Below are 21,197 nucleotides of genomic sequence, written 5' to 3' on the forward strand. Positions count from 1 at the left end.
CTTAACCACGGGGCTTTCTTTGTCACACGATGCCACAGGTTGCAAAGTCTTTCTCTAAAGAGAAACCTATTCGATTCTAGGTAGTTGAAGTTATTCAGGAAAGGCCACTACCTAGTCAGTTGACATCACATGGATGAGAATCGGATGGCGATGCTTACGACAACTTAAAGTGGCTCAAGGTGCCGAACTTCCGATTGACAACGGAGGCACTAACTAGCTAGTTACAATTCAGATTCAGGGTACCACAGAACAGAGCCAAGTCGATTGGCATGACGTCTGATTCTTGTTTCATTCCTTTAAATAGATGTTTCCCCCCTCGAAACTGCCAAGATCTCTTCCCTCTAGAGTCATTGGCTCTGTAATTTCTCTTGTATGTTTAGGGTAGACAGTGGTTCCATTATAATCATGCATTTGAATCAATGTTGCTCTCAACACCAACAATTATCACGAGAAGCGTGATTCGTATTTTGTGGCTATTCTCTATCCCATACATACTATTACTCTCGGTTCAGGTTCGACGTCGTTTCTCATTGTATCATGCAGTAACATCTTCGGTTTCACAACCCCCCAGCTTGCTTGAACTCAACGTCCGCTTCCAGACGGACACTCGTGTAAATTACCCCTTAACTAGCCATTGTGCTTCTCGGGCACAAAGGGGCATGTCGTCAGGGAAAACAGTGCAGAGGCCTCTCTCCGGGTACGCATCTTATCTTGGATGTTCACCATCAGCCACTTATAACTCAGCTTATTCTTCTGCCTACCAAGCCACGTAAGGATGCAGTCCTACATCACCAACACAAACCGTGCAAGTCATCAGTTTTTGGCTGCCTAGAAAAGCGCTGCCAAGCTTAATAGTCTTTGTGCGGCTGAAATCAATTTTTTTTTGAGGGGGCTGCATATTACCAAGTGATGTTGTTTGTAGCGTTTACATAGGCTTACATGTCCTGGACCGATTGTGCAGCTTGGCATGAGTATATATATAATATGTGTTGCTTACCGCAAACTTCTGACCATCTGTACCCGTGATAACACCTTTTGCCCTCTACTGGAATTTCCACAGTAACTAACCAACGCCAAAATGGATTTTGAGCTGCTCGCAAACATGGACCGATGGTACAACCTCCTCCCTCTTAATCTCTGAAACACTGAGACTCAACTGACATGATATTTCTCAGTCCCATGTACGCCGTATGTAGCCCTTTACCAAAGAATAACCCACCTCTCATCACATAACATATGGACAGTCCTTCTTTGGCGCACTTGGTTGTGCCTGTTCCATCGTATTCACAACTTTCGGCGCAGCATACGGCACCGCAAAGTCCGCCGGCGCAATCTTCCAATCTGGCATCCTCCGCCCCAACATGATGATGCAAAACACGTACGATGAGATGAACTCAACGTTAGTAAAACAGTGGCTGACACACGCAGCTTGTGTGCCATCATGGCCCAGATCCTGTCCATCTACGGTCTCGTAGCAAGCGTCATCATGTCAAACAACATCAAGGAGAAGATGGCTATCCACACGGCCTTCTTGCAGCTCGGTGCCGGCATTTCCGTAGGGCTGTGCGGCATGGCTGCTGGCTTTGCTATTGGCATTGTTGGTGATGCTGGAGGTATGTTCATTCATGGACTGAAGGCAGCAAACTTGACAAATTGTGACAAATGCCTAACAACCCCCAGTTCGTGCAAGTTCGCAGCAACCGCGTCTCTATATCGGAATGGTTCTCATCCTCATCTTTGCCGAGGTCCTAGGCTTGTACGGTGTCATTGTGTCCATCCTTATGTTAACTCGCTCCACCGATGGTGTTACCGAATGCAGGTACTGAGACATACAAACCAGAGCGCGATGGCCCGGTATCATGTTAGACCATAGGTTTCAAATCCAGGCTGTCGTCAATTGTACTGAATAAATGTTGCGGGGGTATATGCAGATCTAAGATAATGATAAGGCAGCCAGCCACGAGCAAACAGACTTTGTTCCTGTCCTCCTCTTGCTACAATGCCCATTCGTTGATGTTGTCGTTATGCGTAATGAAAGGCTCATCAATCCTCTTGATTGCAAGGTCACTGCAAAGAATACTGTACAATGTTAGCTGTGAAACTACAAGAGGAAACACAAACATACCAAGCAGAAGCGACAAGAGCATCCAGCTCCGCCACCACAGTCTCCCTCTGAGTGCCACTGACCAAACCCTTCTGTATCTGTGTCTGAAGTTCCCTGATACGTGTGGACTTTCCAACGCCCGCCTGCTCTAGCACCTTGCGTCCCAAGCAGTCAGAATGGAACGAATGCTGACAGGGGAAGACAAAAAACTGCCTGCTCAGGAGCGGCAGCCCACATGTATAACACTTCTCTCCTGGTTCCACGATTGCGTATCGGTGATCGAGCGCAGCAATGTCAACCTTGATATTTGTTGCAGTCTGCGACGACTCGTCCATCTCTTTCTTCAAGTTATCAATATTACGGCTGTAATCTTCCAGTGCGGCGCAAATCTCCTCTTTGAAGTCATCGATAACAACAAAGTCAGGGAAGAAAGGAATGAGATCCTCGATCTTGAGCAAGTCGCACCGCTTGAGGAATTCAATGGCGGTCTTGATTCCATTCGACTGGGAAATGACTCTTCGGGCCACCGCAAGCCACAATCGCTTGCGCAGTTGAGGATTCGACATGGGTCGATCTGCAATAACTGCTGCTAGCTCAACCTCGCCATGAGAAAGCGCCAAGTCCACTGCTTGAAGATACTGCCCCATGCTGGTGTAGATGTGAACGCAAGATAATGTTCGGTGGTGTTGAATGCAAAGTCGAAGCGCGAAATCTGGGTCGTAACGCGGCTCATCACCTTGTGCTTGTAGGTAGGATAAAAGTCCCGATTCATCCTTGGAAGAGTGAGAGGCGTAAATCGAGACCAGAGTGTTGTGTACAGCAGCATCTTTCGAGTTAAGCTGGTAAACCGCATAGTTGAGGTACCTGATAGCTTGGTTCTGTGCATTGGGGCCTCCCGAGAATGTCCGGTTGTACTCAAGAAAGGCTGGTATGAGATTTCGAGGCTTCAAGTCAGCATGCCTCATCAAGATCTCAACCAGCTCGGGCGCTACATATGTCATAAGCACGCTGCTATATCGGTAAAAGACCTCAGGATCCGTCTGTTTCTTGAGAACATTCAGGACCTCATTCCATCTCTCTCGCTGTACCCAGTAAGAAAGAACATAGTTGTAGTCGTTAACCGCATTGGCAAAGTATAGAAGTTCTCCCTCACGGCCGTGGCTGCTGATGACATCGTAGACCATTTTCCGGTCGAGGTCGTTTTTGTACTTGTCGACAAAATCTCTAAATTCTTTCCTCACAGACTCGAGTAGCTTGCGTGATTCAGTTGAGTTGAGGTGCTCCGACGGCTCAGCCTGTGTGTTTATGGTATCATCCAGCGTGTTGAGTTTGGACATAAAGACCTCGATCAACCATCCCGCGATCATCATCCGCTGCATCACTGCTGATTTCTTGAGCGAAGCTAATTTCGTCAGTAAGAACTTTCTCAAGGCATCTGGTTGATTATTGTCGATTATGCTCAGTGCGATATCTTCAAAAGGCTTGTTGCTGCGGCCATAGACAGTAGCAGCCTCGAGCCAGTGTCCATTCTTGGCCAAGTGGTCACCGTAAGCAGCCGCGACTGTTTCCTTCTGAAGCGGTGTTCGAGCATGCTGCAGAGCTGGCTCAAACTCTTTCAGTTTTGTCATAATCTCCCAGATGTTGCGCTCCTCATCTCGAACCACAATCTCGAATATCTCGTCTGATGTAAATAGCCAAAATGTGTTCTTTTGGATATCCACAGAGAACCCGAGAGGCTTCTGTCCCTGACCGATAACATCATGCTCAGACACCATCTTTCCGGTGAGACGATTCGTTGTAATGACACGGCCCCCGACCAGGTGGACAATATGCCATTGTGTGAGCGCGATTGCATCGATTGCCTCGGTTGTCGGGACTCGTCTTTCGCTATTCTCAGGGGAAAGGATCTGAGCTCTAGAGAGCATATGTGATTCGGAAAAGACCTTGGTCCCGAGGTTGCTGTCTGCTGGCTGGTTCAAGAGTTTACCATGGAAAACGCCTTGGTACGATAGCCATGCATATGCTCTATCAGGAATATCGTCATCGTATGGTCCAGAATCTGGGGGGTCTGGGGATACCGCTAGACTCGAAGTAGCTCCTGAGGTCGTCCGGGACAGTTCATGAACAACAGGCTGCTCTGACTCGAACAATCGGGTGTATACAGACCCTGAACCATCATGCCCAAAACCTATCCTCCCGACTAGGTGAAACAAGCGTGTCTGAGTAGCTATCACAACCCGCCGAAGGTCTGACTTGTTATTCTGAAGATTGTCCACCCATAATCCCGTAATTGGTCCGTCAGGAAGTTTGTGAAGATTCTTCAAGTGCTTCACCTCCTTCTTGTAAAACTCCTTTGACGTCTCAATAAAGGCTTCGTAAATGTTGCCGTCGGATGCACCGATCAATATCTCGCGTGTCGATGCTGTCGGTAACGAAGGGTTCCATGCCACACTCTCGATCGAAACTCCTCGTAGGCGCCCAAGTGGCCGAGGATGTTTTGACTGGGAATGGAGGTAATAATTCTCGCCAAGCGCGGTGCAAACAATTAGATGTGATGCTGTAGGGTCGAGGAACATGCGCCGTATCATGCCAATCTCGGATGGCTTTTTGGGAAGGTCGATGTCTATACATTGCGATATCAGTCACCATGACTAGCTGCATGATACATCGCTCAACTGCTCACCGTCAATATCCTCGGGTCGTTCCAGGTCAATACGGAGAATGCGTCCATTGGAAAGGGCGAGGACGATGACGTTGTTGGCAACCTGCGCTGCAACAAAATCGGCGGCTACTGAGAACTGTAGCTGGACGCGCTCTATGGTGAAAATAGGTTCTTCGAGGTCTGGGACGCCATTGGCGGCGACGAAGCCATCTTGGAGATCCAGGGCCATATTGTCGCGGTCTCACAGGCGCATATTCGGCGGTTGGGGGCGTGGAGGGTGGCTATGCGTCTTGCGCACTTCTAGGCGTCTGATTTGAATTCGACAAACACGGGGCCTAGAGGTTGGGTCGACTCGCTGAAGTTGGTTGATGATGGGAATGAGTGAGAGGTGTTGACGGTGACGAAGTCGGTGGTTGGACAAGCTCCAGGTCCCCACCTGGGGACGGCCGGACAGGCACCTCACCTATCTGCTGTTGGGGGCTAAGGCCGCTATTTAGCTCCAGCTCCTGGCAAAACACTCGCCCCAAATATTACATCACCACCTACGCTTTCGCTACCTTACTGAATAAGCATCACCTGGTTAAGAGAATGCTCAATGAATCAGAGGCAGCATAAGTTTTGACTCTACAAAGATTCTATTGCCAGTGCACTGATACACATATTCTCCCTACGGTCTGTCTAACCAATCCAAGTGTCTTTTACATAACTCGTCATGTCTATAGCTCTGAATAGCCATCAGACGAACAAGTCTTGTGTACACCAGAGCGCCGTCCATGAGTATCTTCAAAGGATAACCAACCCCCTAGATCGAATGCTGAAGAATGTACAGATAAATGTTTAGAAGAACCAAAAAAAAAAAAAAAAAAATGAGTCGTCATCCGTTTACAACGCCGGCCCAAAACAAAAGTATGCGCCAAACCCCATCGCACACAAAGCAAAGCCGCTGAGCCGCCCAAGAATTAATCTTCTTCGTGCCCTCGCCAGAACCGAGCTGGCACCACCGCCTCAGCTCAGACCTGCGGTTGTTTGGTCATCTGGACGGAGCGTAGGATCAGGACTGTTGCCGTTCAGTTCTGTTACTGGCGAGTAACTCCTCCCCAAGAATTCTGCCAGATCTGTGGGCGCCGCATCGAGGGGTTTTCTGCCAATGATAATGCGCATCTTGACCTGAAGACCCTTCGACTTCTCGGGGTCCTTGGCTGCGTTTGCCAAGTCTCGGGCAGCAGCTTCACAAGCCTGTTTGCATTTCTCAGGGTCCCAGTCCAAGTACTCCGTCAACAAGCGCAAGCAATATGCCTCGAAGCTGTCTAGACACGAAATAAGCCAGATCTTGCCAGCAGATGCCTCGGCAACGGTAATAGGTATAGAGTATTCCGTAACCCGTACGTCAACAAAGCCTGCCTCCATGAGCAGCCGTGGCTCGAGATGATGTATCCCTCGTGGACGCCCCGACTTTTCCGAGGCGATCAAGAGGTCTCGAAGGAGTTCGTGCATGGGAGAGTTGTCGGGGAACTGCGATAAGAATTGTGCAAAGCCCTCCGCGCTCACAAAATCTTGAACCTCAATCCAGCCACCAGGCTTGAGAGAAAAGAACGTATTGTCGTAGACGAAGCTCCAGTTCCGGAATGCACCCTCCATAAGCCGGAAGTGAATCAGGTCGTACATATCAGGGTGGCGATCCCAATCCTCGGCGTCTTCAATTTCGAAGAAGACGTTCATGGGCACGCTTTTAGTCTCGGCTATCGCAGCGATATCGGTTCCGACAACTTCACACTGGGGTTGCAGCTCGGCCATCTTGATTGCCCATTCACCTGTTCCTGTGCCAATATCGAGAATATGCTCGGGGTTTTGCAGAGGGACAAGAGTAAGTTCACCGTCCAGGACGTGCATGAATACTTGGTGTTGAAGAGACATTCTCCATTGTTCGATGTCGTCGTTTGGCATATAATATTCGCGACAGTAGCGCCGGCCGTGGATTTCTCGGTAGTCAAGGTCTTGCGCCCACAACGATCGTGTCGATGCAGCCCTAGTATGTGTTAGTGTCACGGCAAGGAATGTAGCACAAGTTGTCGCTCACATGTCTGAGTCTATCGCATGGGAATCTGGAGAGAATGGAGTCTCTACGCGGTGCGAGGCAGAGACCCTGGGGTATTGAGAAGCGGGATATATGGATATCATGTCGTCTTCGTCGACATCTTCGTCGAGGTCGGAATCATCGTGATGATGCTCCTCATCAGTACCCATGATACTGGTCATGGCTGTGTTATTTCCGTCGCTATTGGCATGCTCACTCGGTGTACCGTCGCTAGATTGTCGGCCGCTCTGTACAGCGTACGAGTCTTCCGAGGACATTGTGCTCGTCTGAGACTGGTTGTGACGTCCCCGTGTACTTTTGCGTTGCTTGGTCCTTCGCTTTTTGGCCATGGGTGTCTAGAGAGAAGAACAGGAGGAGAATGACAACTATGATGATTGAATGGATGCGATAATGGCTGACGACATGGCTTGATATCGGGGAATGAGGCTGAAACGAGCGGCGCGGGCGACAAAAGTTCGGGCTCGGGTATGATTCGTTGTTGCTGTCGCGATGACGGAGAATGGTCCAAGATTTGGTGGATGAGAGGTTGAGGCGCAGAAACCGGATTAGTTAAGTTCGGGTTTATTCGCGAGAGCGAGGTTGGAGTCTTTGTCTAAAGACGGTCCGTACGAGGGCCAAAAGAAACCCGAGCGGCAGTAGCAGCCGTCAAAGCACAAACAAAGCAATTATGGATAAAGGACGAGATATGTATTCGTGAAGTATCCGTGGATAGGTAGAGCGGAGGAGGATCCAAGACTTCAAGCAGGAAGAAGACCTGGGGATTGGTAAAGGCCCGTGAGCACAGACCAAGAAACGGGGACAAGGGTCTGAGGGAACCGGAAGGGATCCGTAGAAAAAGGCAGACAAAATTGTATATGGTCAGTTTACGAATAGTCTGAGGTAGGAAGAGAGAAGAGATAAGTTGACTGGTTGAGTCACCGATAGAGAGGAAAAGCTGGGGAATACACTAACTCCCTAGAGCCAGGGCTACCTTAGTTAGGTACTAAGTTAGTAATTAGTACGGTCGTTGGATTGAAAGACCAAACAGAAACAGAAACAAAACCAACTCGAGGATTCTCTTTACCTGATGAAATACAATGGACAGAACAGAATAAAAGTGGAGGAGGAGAGAGATCCAAGGATCGGGTGCAAGGGGGGGCGTTCTGCGTCTGGTGCTACCACTGTGCTGCTTCTGAGAGACAAGGATATGCCGGTCGGTTGACAACGTTTGTGGTTAATAAACGACAAGTCTCTTGGATTGACGGTGGTAGACGCTAGCTGTTTCCTGGCAAGGGACTGGCTACCTTCAGAGTCGAAGATGAAGTTGAAGGGTTATAAAATATATATACATATCATACCCAGTGTGTAGGTAGGGAGAGTAGGCGGCTCATTGCCCATTCATATGCAGTGCAGTAACAGTACAGCACTCATACCTTAATCTACTGGTTCAGATCAAATCCAAGTATACACAACCCCATGCTCTATGACCTTCTTGAGCTTGGCAATACTGGCTGGTAACGGAAGGCCGTGGCAACCCTGTGAAGTATCTTCGTCCGTATCCTTAACTCAGAGAAGATATGTACAGATAAATCATGAAACGTTGTATCCCTCTGACGGCCGTTTTTCCATTACTGTCCGTTTATGCGATTCGACGGTCAAGGTGGAGGTTTATCCATTCCTCAGCTCCCGGCACTCTAAGCGTACCTGGCCCTTTAACCCGCCGCATATATCCTAAACACGGACTCCTCACTCCATGGATGTTTCTGCACCTGCTCTCGGATTGATGTTGCTCCGGTGAGCTTGGCTGCTTGGCTCTGCTTGTCAAACGGCCTCGGCTACCGGGGGGTTGGAAGAGACAGGCCTGGACCCTAAGCCTCTGTGCACTATTGAAGGTCCATGGCATACTCCGTACCTACCTAGGTATTTCTCAACTGGTTGACCAGTACGGAGTACATGTGTGGCATCTGTACGACCTCATCTTACAAGAAGGCGTGGATTAGGTATTCTCATCAGTAGTGTCACCCCATGGAAGTACTCAGAAGCAACACGGCAAGTTCCAGCCCAATCTAGGCTCTTAGAAGCAATGAGCAACACAGAAACTTGCTCTCTTGGGGATGCTAAGAGTTTCCCCCTCAGGGAACCTGGCTCCTGGTCCATCATCCCACGGCAGTGGAGCAGTGCAACAGCCAACAGCAGGGGATGCACAGTTGGTTCAGGGTTCACAATCCAGACAAAGACTTAAACCTGATTCAGATAAGCGTCCATGCGGGTCTTTTCATGAGTCGATGTTTACTGTACTCCGTATGCGAGTCGGATACCTTGTCCGCCTTAGCTTGTCTTGTGCCTTTGTTCAGAAATCCAATCCTGCCTGTTATCGCACGCCAAGAAAAGACAATACGACAATAGAGATAGATTTCGTGTCGATTAAGCATAATTGCTTGTCACTCATGTATCGGCATTACTGTTACTCAAAAGAGCGACGTCTCTTTGACTACAGCTAGCCGCGTCTTCCTTGTGTCATGGGTGTAAGTTACATATCTCCACATCGTTGGAGAGAAAAAAAAAAACGGTCGATGAAGTGCAACAACCTGGACAAGTTGGCTTTTACTAATTATTTACATGCGGAATTGGGCACTGATACGACAAGGATGGCCTCGCCGTTGTCGTATGTACGGATAGACTTGTTCCTACTTGTATTCCTACTGTAACTCACTTATCAATCGTCGACTCATCAAATTCTAGTCAGTCAGTGTCTGTCTACTAAGGTCTCACATCTTGAAGCGGCCCGTCCCCTTTACCCTCTGACCCCGTCGCCCAAGCTCCAAGTTAACAAGTTAGAGGCAATTAATCAAAGCCCTCCCGCCCTGTCAAACCCTTTAGTGCAACCCAAATGTCAGTGATTCCAATTGGAAACTCTTCCTGTTCTCCGCTTAGTTCATGGTCTAGTACATGTCTGCCTATCAACATTTCGGCAGTTAAAAAATACTGTAGTATGATGGCCAAAACACCACCAACACCATCACCATCACATACTAAGAACCCTCACCCCCGGATAACCTTTCCCTTGTCCCTTATCCGGCAGGTCGGTTCACATTGGGCATCGACAGGAAAGATGTCAAACCATCCCCAGTCTAGGATCGTCCCGCCGTGATCCCATTCGCTGGAGACTCCGTAGAGTGAAAGAACTTCACCACGTATCACACAAACTGTTGCCTCTTGTTATGTGCTGTCAGAGTTTCCCGGGACGCATTAGACTGTCGGCCCGGCGCCGCGGAGTTTAGCCTCTCCCCGACCCGCTGCTTTGGACTTGGTGTCCTCCCCGAGAGTGCGTTTGCGTCCGCGTCTGCGTCTGTGTGCTGGCGTTGCCTCTGCATTTGCATATGATACCGGACCTTTGGGAAGATACCTGACCCCCTGAATTTTGGCTTGGTTTTTCCTTTTGTCTGCCCCAGTTAGTGATGCATCATGCAGGAGAACGCGTCATTAATTGTGGCCATTGGATACGCATCGTTGCATTTTGTCCTGATTGTGTTCCTGCAGTTACAGGGGGGGCTTATTGGTTACTGGGAGTGCTTTGACGGTCCAGAGTTGAGTTGTTCTCATAGGTAGCCGATGATAGTAAGCCAATGCCATAGCGCCTAGCTTTCACTACTTATTACATTGAACCAGTGATAGTTGCTGCGGTCATCTTGATTGCTACGTGGTCTAATCCATACGGTAGACGCACAAACATGTATCCACGATATATTAGGTATATTTCAAGATTCTTTGAATCTAGGTGATTGAACTTGCAGCCCTAGCCTCGGGACTTTGTCTAACCATGAGCCCCCCTCATAAGTGGTATCTATGTCTTTCATCCATCTGTATGTTCTATTATCAAATTTCATCTCAAAAAGAAAAAGGAAGAAAAAGGCCCGCAAAAAGAATGGCTGCTCGTCAAGCGGTAATCTGATAACCGCCGCTGTTGTTTTGATGTAGCCCACTTGTATCCTCACCGTTCTGTGGTGATCGACAACCACCACTCATATCATCATTTTTGTGCTGTTCCGGCAGCTTGCCCTGTCGTATATCTTGGGACTCAAGTGGTTCATCGCGCATTGATCGCGCATCATCCGGCACCATCTCGCCATCGCTCACCGTAGGAAACGGCGTGAGAACATGGCTGATGTCTCCCCACCAGCTCTCTCCGAACTGCGTGAACCAATCGACGGTAATCTTGAGGCCTTCATCTATCGACACTTTCTGCTCCCAACCAAGCCTCTTTAGTTTGGTGCCATCAACTGCATACCGACGGTCGTTGAAGGGTCTGTCCTGAGTGTACTTGATCCACTTACGGAGCTGCTCCGGGGTATCGTGTGGTATCCTCATTCGGTCGAGCAGCATCCCGCAGAGCTCTAGATTGGATACTTCATCATGTGAACCGACGTTGTAAATCTGGCCAATTTGACCTTTGTGGAGAATCGTGTCAAACGCACCAGCTGCGTCGCCAGCGTAGAGATATCGCCGGGTAGGCGTGCCGTCTCCGTGCAGAACCAGTGGCCGCTGACGGTTAAGGAGACATGTAAACTTGGGGATGATTTCTAAGAACGGTTAGAATCTTGGGCATGCATCATGTGGAAGGCAGCTAGCTTTCTGACTCACTCTCCGGATATTGATGAGGACCGTATACGTTGTTACTCCGCACAATGATGGCAGGTAACTTGAAACTCTTCTGGTAAGACTGCACCAACATCTCAGCTGCCGCTTTGCTGGCGGCATATGGATTTGTAGGAGCCAATATGCTCGTCTCAAGAAGGTCGTCGTCGTCTTCTTTAACTTCACCGTATACTTCATCAGTCGATACATGAATGAAGCGGCCAATGCCAACCTTCTTGGCGCTTTCGAGGAGAACATGAGTTCCGTAGACGTTTGTATGTGTAAAGCCATAAGAGTTGCCAAAGCTCAGGTCCACATGTGACTGGGCGGCAAAATGTAGAACTGTATCAATATTGTATCGCTCCATACAGTCAACAACCTCAGCTGGATTGGTGATGTCGCCATGATAGAAGGTAAAGTTGGAGGATTCACTTAGGACGCCTGTGTTGTTGAGAGCAGCGCAGTAGTCTAGCTTGTCGAATGATACAATGTTATAGGCATGTGGATATGTCAAAGTGAGATGGCGGACGACCCAGCAAGCGCTTGAAATAAACCGTCAGTGGAGCAGAGCTTGGCGTGGAAGGACGTCACTCACATGAAGCCAGCGCCGCCCGTAATCATGATGTTTTTGACATCGCAGCGAGGCTCAAATTTGGTTGTGCCAATGAGTACAGGGGCATGCTTCCATATGTCGCTGTGTTTGCTGTGGTTACTTGTCCCAACTAGACATGTCGGTTAGTCTACAGCTCGACCATTCGCTTATTATATAGCTTGCTTGGATGACGAGACGTCAAGTTGGGTGGCTTACCACTGGCGTCACCGTTAGTTTGCAGTTGATCAGAGGAGGCCGTCATATTCGTCGTAAGATATTTGAGTCTGCCCTGTTTGAAGCAGGGTGTATCAGAGCATTGACTGTGACTTTGATGGCAGAGTCTCTGCTGTTATGCAGACAAATCTGCCTGCGTCATGAACAGCCAGGATTTTAATTGTCGCAAACCACCCGACAGGGGACAGGGGATATGTAAGGGGCAAACCCTCGGCCCAGAAGCAATGGAGGGAGATCTTTGACGAAGAGACTTGGTCTAAAATACGAATAAGTTATCTTGTGTAACACTGTTGAGGTTTTTCGTTATAGTTGTCAGCAACTGAATCGAGTTAAAGGGGCAAATCACACAGAACACGAAGAGACGTTGAATTCTAGCGTGGTTTGTCCAATGCAGCACAGTTGAACTTGTAACGCCACCTCACTAAAAGACTGGTGAGATGTGGCGCTGGTTCCTGGAAAGGAACGTTGCGCCACAGCCCAAGTCCTAAAAGTGTCGTGATAATTGCCTATGGGAGGTTGCGCTCACTGATTAACAAGGAGTTCGTATGCATGCCGATCTTACCCAAGATCCCATGACTATATTAGAAGTTCTTCAATACTCCACTTGCTCTGTTTATACTTTGATTCCCTGTTGTTCTTCTTTTGCTGTTTCTGCCTGTCAAGCGAACGGTATGGCGATTAGCGTTCTACAAGTATCACCGTTTTCAACGGTAGACCCGCAGATGTATGTGACATAATAATCAAACGCTGGACTTAAAAGCAAAGCTTATTGAATGATGACAAGCTCGCTTCGACTTATGTAGCTCCCTCAGTACGAATAAGGTGCCTACTAATCTAGCTATATCGCTCCCCAACCTTTACGATCCCTATCCAGCTTTCGGGCAAGCATTATTAATTGTGTCTTCCACGGTTTAGGCATTGCTTCGGATAATTAGGTGAATAGGAAAGGTAACGTTACTTGCGTCCTCGAACAGACAACAGTCACGCTCTACATAAATCCTGTATTAATCTTTGATAGGGACGCTAAAGTCCTCCAGATTGAGGTTTGTTATACATTGGGAAAAAGAGAGGATTCAATCCCCCTCGAAGTGGACTTATATCGTTGGGCTTTTCCCTCTATTACTTTCGAGGTCCGTTTCTATTCACCATCGTCGGGACAGATCTCCTGTTTCATACATAGATATCGTTCCCAACGACATGGGATTTTCTTGCATTCACGCACCTGCCAGCATATCGAACGATTTCCCCTCATCAATAATCTCAAAGTGACTCGATGCATGTAGTAGTGGAGCATCTATCATCGTCGAGACCTCGACCTGATCACCGGATATGATATCCTGAAAGGGCTACGTCAACCAGGGGTCAAGGCTCCCACTCCGAGTCCACGCCATTCGTGGACTTGAGGGATGAACTCGGTTGATACCATGACCAGTCAATTCTCAAGCGCATACTATAGTCCAAGAGCAGGGCCCGAAGACTAAAGCGTCTTCTTATATCCGTATAGCCGTTTTGATACTCATGGCCAATCCATGTATGGTCTCAGCCAGAATAAACACCCACAATATTGTGTTGCTAAGGAACATGAGTCGAGGTGAATCATCTTGAGAAGTAGACATGCTCATTTGATAGCAAGAACATAATCTGAGGCACTCAATTACCTACCTACCTAAGGTAGCCATATCTATTGCCCATAGAATGAACTGATACAAAACCCCTATCTTCAACTCCATCAGACGCTGCGGGGAAGCCGGCGGCTGTGGTAGTTATAGAATTGGCACCTCTCAGAGGGGTTGGAGGCGAAGGCATGGGAGTTGGCCTTTGATCCAATAAACTCATAGAATGACATTGAAGATGATGTGATCCTCATCGAACAGGTCCCGCATCGTGGGCGGGTTTTCGCATATACTTCTCTTGGTGAAGGAAAAGAACATCCTGAACCGCAGGTAGGCGGGTCGGCGGATGACATTTTGTCTGTTTCAGTGAAACTGGCCGTGAAGATAGAAACGAAGACAAATGCTGCTCCGAGTGATGTTAAGCAAGTGATCATGAATTATGACAGTTCTCCATGCGTTGTTGATGGAGGTGAAGACTCTGGCCTACTAGGCAAGGCTACCTAGGTAAATACGCAAATACAAGTTCATGAGTGCTGGCTCACTTCGAGGAAATCGCATCTGGGCTTAAAAGGACGGACCTACTAGGTAACCTGAGATATGGGAACCACCGTCCTCACTATAGTAGTTATCTCGGAGGCCACTGTCGACTATCATCAAACATTAAGCAACTGTCTCCTCGATTGACAAAACGTACTCGTCAAGGTGCTTTCTTTGAATGCTACTTCCACGAGAGCACTTGTGTAGTCCACAGGTATTACCACCTTGGTAACTAACTTGGGCTACTGAGTTAGTAGCTACTAGAAGCAGTACTCCCCTAGGCCTTGCACAAAATCAAGATATCTTGAGCAAGACACGGTGAAGTCACGTTGATACGAATCGACACCTCATCTATCATACCACTCAGCCATGAGGTGCGCCTCTTCTCGAATTTGGGAGTTGAAGAACAGGTTACACAGCATTGGGTAAAAGGAATAACAGCGGCCAGGAGCCTGAAATGAAGATGTCTTCGTTATCTTTGTACTGTATTGTATTGCCGGTTCAAGTTCAAGAACGCCAAGCACCGTGACTACCAACTCACTATTAGAGAAGCAATTATAGGTTGAACCTCTTGCGGTCCTTCTCCATCTTAGCCTTCCACTCCCACTGTGTCGCATCATCACCCTCACTTCCAGCTCTTCCAATACCCTTGTCAACTCTCCTCAACTTGAGGGTGAAGCGAGGACCAAGCTCCTGGAGACCAGCACGGATGCCCTCCACACCCTTAACCTCCTTTCCATCGGCACCGACGATGCTCTTTTCTGTCTGTCGCTTTTCTCGGAAAACGTAACGATGTCGTCGCACAAAGATATAATCTCGCTGGTTGTGGAGCGTAGTGACCTGGCGACCTTGGAACTCGGGCTTAGGGGGAAACAAGGTCATAAACAGCTTTGCTGTCAGCAGACCAAGTGGTGTCTTGAAATTGTTGAGAAGCAGTTCAGGGTAGTGGTTTGTTGGGTTGCCATGGCCTGGAAGCTTTTTGCCTTCGATCCAATTTGTGATGGAGAAATGAAAAGTCGGGCCGGAAGGAAGATGCACAACGGTGAGACCTGTAGGCTTCTTGGAGTCCTCCTTGAGGAGAATTACAGCTGTGTACTCCCGATTTGAGGCGTACTTGCAGATCTCTCGGAGCGAATACTTATGGCCGTATCGATGGGCCGACCGGGGGACATATGAGCTGTTGGGGAAGAACTCGCAGAGAACATGGGCCTGTTCGTGGAGAGTAGAGTTGATGGACGTTGTGACCAGGATCTTGGGCTCAGGAGCCGGTATGTCGGTGAAAAGAGACGGAAACTTTAGGGCCAGTGATGTTGGTGTCAAGTCAAGGTTTGTGCTTGTTGTGGATGGGGCAACACTGTTATCTCGCTGTGCACGGCGTTGGCGCTTCTTTTCCAGTGCAGCCTGTCGCTCTTCGTCCATCTCCTCATCCGAAGCCAACATACTGTCAACGTCATCATCCTCGTCCAGCTCTTCCTCGGCGCGCATAGCAGCCTCGTGAGCCGCCTGTTCTGCTGCTTCAGCCTCTTCAATGCGGCGGCGCTTCAGCTTCTCGAGGTCCACCTGCACACCAAGACTGTCATCGTCTATTTCATCCCATACTCGCTTCGAGTCGATCGTTGCAGGTTTGCGCTTGGCTAGACGGGCTGCCTTGAGCTCGGGGTCCTTTGCTTCTTCCCTACGGCGACGGTGTCGTTCCTCATGTCTCTCCTTGTTCTGGTGCTTCTTGTACTGGACGAAGAGCTCCTTTCGTTTTAACTTATTGGAAGACTTGAGCGCCTGAACAGGCGGCTTTGTGAACCCCATTTGCGGCGATTTGGCGGAGTAGATCGAGTTGGGTAGCAGACACGGTAGAAAGAACCTCAAACACTCGGCTGGGAAATAATTTGGTAGAGGGGCATTTCTGTCCGGCAGAAAAGTCCAACTTTTTGGCGGTGAGTGATCATCTCATCCAATCAGTGAATGCGATTTCCTGCCGGCCCCACAAGACCTTGTCGACTTTGGCAGAAATCGACAAGACAGACAACGACAAAACCTTCAAGAGGCGCATTTATCTCGTGCCATAAACTGGAAATAATACAGAAAAATGGCACAAAACGGCACAAAACGAAGAAAGATCGCTCATGATTCTACCAATCATGAGATCCAAGATCAGAACGACTCAAGAAGCGCCCAAAAGTCTTTCTTTAAGAACGCTTCAAATTGGAGTCTCGAACAAGACTATGAGACGCGCCCACGCAAAGGCAAAAAGCAAAAAGAGAGCAACAGACTCCCCATCAAGACAGCCGATGGTCGGATTGAGCAAGCTGAAGCGCAAGACGATGAGACGGACTCAATTGAGAGCGACACGGAATGGCTAGAAGGCCGCGAGGATGAAGTGGAGGGGAAACCTGAGGAGGAGGAGGAGGAGGAAGAAGAAAAGGAACCCGAGATCCCAGAGCCTCAGCAGATTCTTGCAGCACAGGAAGAGCTAGCAAAGATTGCTATGCAAATGAACGAGAACCCAGAGGAACACGTCGGCGCATTCAAGGCCCTCGCCAAGATCGGACAATCTAAGATTATCGCCATCCAGATGCTTGCCCTCATGACCCAAATGTCTGTCTACAAGGATGTCATCCCTGGATACCGTATACGTCCCCAGACTGGAAACGGACCCAGGGAAAAGCTATCCAAGGAAGTGCGTACACTGCGACAGTATGAACAAGCTCTCGTTTCTGGATATCAGAACTACATCAAGGAGCTTGCGCGATGCTCCAAGCTCGAGGTCAGGGCTGCAAAGGGCGGGCAGAGCATGGCTACCATCGCTATCACTTGTGCCTGCACTCTCGTTACATCGGTTTCACACTTCAACTTTCACATAGATTTGCTCAAGATTCTTGTTTCGAAGCTCAGCCGGCGCAAGATCAATCAAGATGGCGTCAAGTGTTTAGAGGCTCTTCAGACGCTTTTCAAGGAGGACGAAGAAGGGCGACCTACAAACGATGCGGTGGCGTTACTTTCCAAGATGATGAAGGCTCGCGAGTTTCAGGTCGATGAGAGTGTTGTGAACCTCTTCTTAAGCCTGCGCCTCCTCTCCGAATTCTCGGGTAAGGCATCCAGAGACCATGTCGAGAATGATGATGCACCCCTCAAGAGGAAAAAGAAGGAGTTTAGAACCAAGCGACATCGTAAGGCGCTCAAGGAACAGAAGGCCTTGGACAAGGATATGGCCAACGCCGATGCATCAGTCAGTCACGAGGAACGTGATCGTATGCAGTCCGAGACGCTTAAGCTTGTGTTTGCAACCTACTTCCGAATTCTTAAGTTACGCATGCCTCATCTCATGGGTGCCGTTCTTGAAGGTCTTGCCAAGTACGCCCATCTCATCAACCAGGATTTCTTTGGTGATTTGTTGGAAGCACTCAAGGATCTTATTCGACACAGCGAAGAAGACGCCACTGAGGGTCTCGGTTATGAGGATGGCAATGAGGGTGAAGAAGACGATGATGATATCCCCGTTCGCAACCTAACCCGCGAGGCTCTTCTGTGTACCGTTACAGCATACGCTCTGCTCGAAGGCCAAGACGCTCACAACTCGCGCAACGATCTTCATCTTGACCTCTCCTTCTTCACAACACATCTCTTCAAGTCCCTCCTCCCACTCTCAACAAACCCCGATGTCGAGCTGACACGCCCCACCAACACAACTAACGCGACCACCAAGATCAATGTCCAGACCACCACAGTTCTTCTCCTCCGAGCACTGACGGGCATTCTTCTCCCGCCCTGGAACATTCGATCTGTGCCACCTATGCGACTAGCCGCCTTTTCCAAGCAGCTCATGACAACAGCGCTTCAGCTCCCTGACAAGTCGTGCCAGGCTGTTTTGGTTCTTCTCAGCGATGTAGCGCACACGCACTCGAAGAAGGTCCGTAGTCTATGGAATACTGAGGAGCGCAAGGGAGATGGTCGATACAATCCCGTGAGCGATAGTGTTGAAGGTAGCAACCCGTTCACAGCAACGGTGTGGGAGGGCGAACTGCTGAGGAAGCATTACTCACCTAAAGTCAGAGAGGGTGTCAAGATACTAGAGAAGGGCATGTCTGAGTAGGTGGTTGATGAGTGAATACATCAGCACTGTGCACTTAATATCGAATTCGATTCCCACCTATTTAAGGATCATTGAGTAGTTCACGGGTTGATAACCAATATATGTTTTACACTCGTGTGTATTTTTCTACTGTCTTCTGGTATCAAAAACCAACTATAGGCTTGATTTACATGGCCGCATAGAATTAGACGCTCTAACATCAGTTGGAAAGCGTCGGTTTTTGTGCCCTTCGAGAACCCTATCCGAAACCTGTACATACCATATCCTTGCCTCCTCACTTAGCCCACATGGATGCACCAAGGCCCTTAGTGGGCTTTTTCGGGGCACGAGCTACCTCCCCATTGTCGCCAGCAGTGCGCAGGGGCAGCTCGGTCGAAAAGGTGACATTGATAGGTGAGCTGAGCATGATTTGACTGGTGGCAGGGCCAGTGATCCGGAAGCCATTGGCATGAGTAGCAACAGGCGTCGCAGTGACCATAAATTGCTCAGCAGGAGCAAATGTCTTTGCCGAGACATGTTGCGAAGCCTCATTACCGCCCAAATCAATTGGCGATGGAGTCGTATACTGGGCTAGCATCGAAGTGGCTGGCGGCGCTTGCAATTTGGGCACAAAACCAGGTGCCTGAGGGCGGAACCCCTTAGGCTTTTCTGGATCTTGAAGCTCCTTGAAGGCAACTGGATCTTTGGCCTGCATAGAGCCGGATTTGGCCTCGGTGGCAGCTTGAGCAGAGTCAAGCTTAGTATGCTCCGAACAAGGTTGCAGATCAGCGAGATCATCATAGGTAAGGCTAGACATCCAGCGTTGACGATCGAGACAGGCGATTCCAGGTACCTTCTCTGCAGCCCCAGACTTGAGGCCAACTTGACCTCCCTCAAGGTCAATAAGATTTCCCGCCTGTGCAGGTTCGGCAGTGGTCACAATAGGAGCTTGAATAGAGTCGAGCTTAGTCTGCTTGGGTGAAGTTTGCGGAGCAGTGGGACGAAGAACAGTAGGCTCAGTCATCTCAGCCTGAGATCCACATACAGCGTTAGTCTTATGAGCAATGAAACTGGCAGCCGATTTGTATGTGGCAGCAATGCCCGCTTTCTGGCTGTTGTTGTGACGCTTGACTATGCAGTCAGGGGGGAGAACCCCCGTCTTTGCATTTGCCTTCAGTTCCAGAAGTTCGTCGGGCGAGTACTTCAAAGGTTCGGCGGCCTTGGAGTCATTTGTAGCTACCTCCTTCGCTTGGCAATCAAAAACGCCGTCTGATTTTTGGTTTTGGAATAGATCCAGAAGAGTCTTCTTTTTCGTCTCTTTACCGGGAGGATTGGCAGTCTTAGCTGGCGTCTTTGGAAGACCAGCTGCCGTTCCTACTGTCGTAGTTTTGATGGAAGCTTGACCTGAATCGGTGGCGAAGTCACAGAGGAGATCAGGATTGCCGACTCTTTCAGGGGCCTTAGAAACAGTGGGAAGATTGGTAGATGTGGCGTGAGCCCCAGCTTTCTCGCTCCGCCCCTGAATCGAGTTGAAAACTAGCTTGTCAGTCTCCGGAATCACGGCTAAAGTAGACGGAAGCTTGACCACAGGCTTCTCACTTTCTTTCTGAGCGAGACTGGGTGATACCTCCTGTACCTTAGGAACAGTGGATGGAACCTTGGTCTTTCCCTTATGATCTTGACCCTGGACAAGACTGGAAGACAGCTTCGGAGTTACATCTCTTCGGCCAAGGAAATCAGAAGCTGACGGGCCCAGAATAGCTCCAGCTTTACGATCAAGAGGGTTAGATAGAAGTGTCGGTGGATAGAACCGAGCTGTTGTTGACGGAGTAGTAGAACTGCTTGGGGGCACAGGAGCTGGGCGCGCAGCTTGCATCGATGGGCCTTGGAACAATATGTTAGTCTACCTGTTAACGAACCGATCTATTGCACTTGTTGTGAAGATTCTTAACGAAGGATTGGGCTTTCCCGAGTCTAAGTAGGATGAGGGTCTAAGTTTTGAATACTGACCTGCTCGTTTCTTGGGGATGTTGCTTTGACCCTTAGCCCCGGTGTTGGACTTGAACATCATTTGCAGTGCCTTAGCATCTGACACCTTGCTAGGGTCTTGATACCCTCTGTCGCTCATGGTTGCTGTGGCCATGTCACAACAAGACTGCGGGCATGAGCGTGGGAGGCGGTTCAAGGCCGCTGTAATGAGACGGTGTCAGCTAAGAGATAATAAGAAAGAGGCAATCATTAATACCATAAATCTTTGATAGTGCGACTCGCGGTGGTATTGAGATTGCAGACGTAATCAGTAACAGCTGTGCGGCGAAGACTGGGGTGTCGCTATACTGGGCAGGCGATAGTTCTGAACTATTCGCTGTTAACCGACCGAAGCATAGCAGTAACATGCTTGTATCATGACGCAGACGGATGATCGAAGACAATGAGGTGATCGTGGAAAACTCAGAGGGAAAAGCGACTTACGTTTGATCATGAGAAGGGACGCGCTGAGCTTCTGCTGGCTGAGGCCAGCAGAGGGGGGAAAAGGAAAGGAAGGAAACAAAAGGCAAGTCTCCTTGATGAATACCTTACTTGATATTCTATATCTTGGTTTATGAGGACATGCGAAGGAAAAGGGAAAAAGAAAATCAAAACAAAAGTTCTGGTGGGTGGTGGTGAAGGAGGAGGAAAG

The 21,197-nt window shown here is 49.0% G+C and overlaps 7 protein-coding genes across 7 annotated transcripts; 2 read left to right on the top strand and 5 right to left on the bottom strand.

The window, feature by feature from the left end:
• Positions 1-1,078: 1,078 nt before the first annotated feature.
• Positions 1,079-1,826, top strand: FTJAE_10910 (v-type H+-transporting ATPase 16kDa proteolipid subunit; the record flags this gene model as incomplete). Its single annotated transcript, XM_037343798.1, has 5 exons — positions 1,079-1,113; positions 1,176-1,188; positions 1,245-1,378; positions 1,429-1,613; positions 1,681-1,826. The coding sequence occupies 5 exons, from the start codon at positions 1,079-1,081 to the stop codon at positions 1,824-1,826; spliced, it is 513 nt and encodes a 170-aa protein (XP_037202042.1).
• A 168-nt stretch (positions 1,827-1,994) lies between these two features.
• Positions 1,995-4,995, bottom strand: FTJAE_10911 (vacuolar sorting-associated 18; the record flags this gene model as incomplete). The annotated part of the gene is made up of 3 exons (XM_037343799.1): positions 1,995-2,079; positions 2,126-4,727; positions 4,788-4,995. The coding sequence occupies 3 exons, from the start codon at positions 4,993-4,995 to the stop codon at positions 1,995-1,997; spliced, it is 2,895 nt and encodes a 964-aa protein (XP_037202043.1).
• Positions 4,996-5,771: 776 nt separating this feature from the next.
• On the bottom strand, positions 5,772-7,118 carry FTJAE_10912 (methyltransferase; the record flags this gene model as incomplete). Its single annotated transcript, XM_037343800.1, has 2 exons — positions 5,772-6,792; positions 6,844-7,118. 2 exons carry the CDS (start codon positions 7,116-7,118, stop codon positions 5,772-5,774), a joined length of 1,296 nt encoding a protein of 431 aa, XP_037202044.1.
• A 3,658-nt stretch (positions 7,119-10,776) lies between these two features.
• FTJAE_10913 (dTDP-glucose 4 6-dehydratase) lies at positions 10,777-12,329 on the bottom strand (the record flags this gene model as incomplete). Its single annotated transcript, XM_037343801.1, has 4 exons — positions 10,777-11,420; positions 11,482-12,017; positions 12,071-12,197; positions 12,284-12,329. 4 exons carry the CDS (start codon positions 12,327-12,329, stop codon positions 10,777-10,779), a joined length of 1,353 nt encoding a protein of 450 aa, XP_037202045.1.
• Positions 12,330-15,006: 2,677 nt separating this feature from the next.
• Positions 15,007-16,254, bottom strand: FTJAE_10914 (RNA processing factor 1; the record flags this gene model as incomplete). Its single annotated transcript, XM_037343802.1, has 1 exon — positions 15,007-16,254. One exon carries the CDS (start codon positions 16,252-16,254, stop codon positions 15,007-15,009), a length of 1,248 nt encoding a protein of 415 aa, XP_037202046.1.
• Positions 16,255-16,534: 280 nt separating this feature from the next.
• On the top strand, positions 16,535-18,538 carry FTJAE_10915 (NOC3-like protein; the record flags this gene model as incomplete). The annotated part of the gene is made up of 1 exon (XM_037343803.1): positions 16,535-18,538. The coding sequence occupies one exon, from the start codon at positions 16,535-16,537 to the stop codon at positions 18,536-18,538; it is 2,004 nt and encodes a 667-aa protein (XP_037202047.1).
• A 274-nt stretch (positions 18,539-18,812) lies between these two features.
• Positions 18,813-20,645, bottom strand: FTJAE_10916 (uncharacterized protein; the record flags this gene model as incomplete). Its single annotated transcript, XM_037343804.1, has 2 exons — positions 18,813-20,401; positions 20,528-20,645. The coding sequence occupies 2 exons, from the start codon at positions 20,643-20,645 to the stop codon at positions 18,813-18,815; spliced, it is 1,707 nt and encodes a 568-aa protein (XP_037202048.1).
• Positions 20,646-21,197: the final 552 nt, after the last annotated feature.

This window comes from Fusarium tjaetaba, assembly GCF_013396195.1.
Source record: "Fusarium tjaetaba strain NRRL 66243 chromosome Unknown NRRL66243_c0000261, whole genome shotgun sequence".
In the NCBI taxonomy this organism is placed as follows: domain Eukaryota; kingdom Fungi; phylum Ascomycota; class Sordariomycetes; order Hypocreales; family Nectriaceae; genus Fusarium; species Fusarium tjaetaba.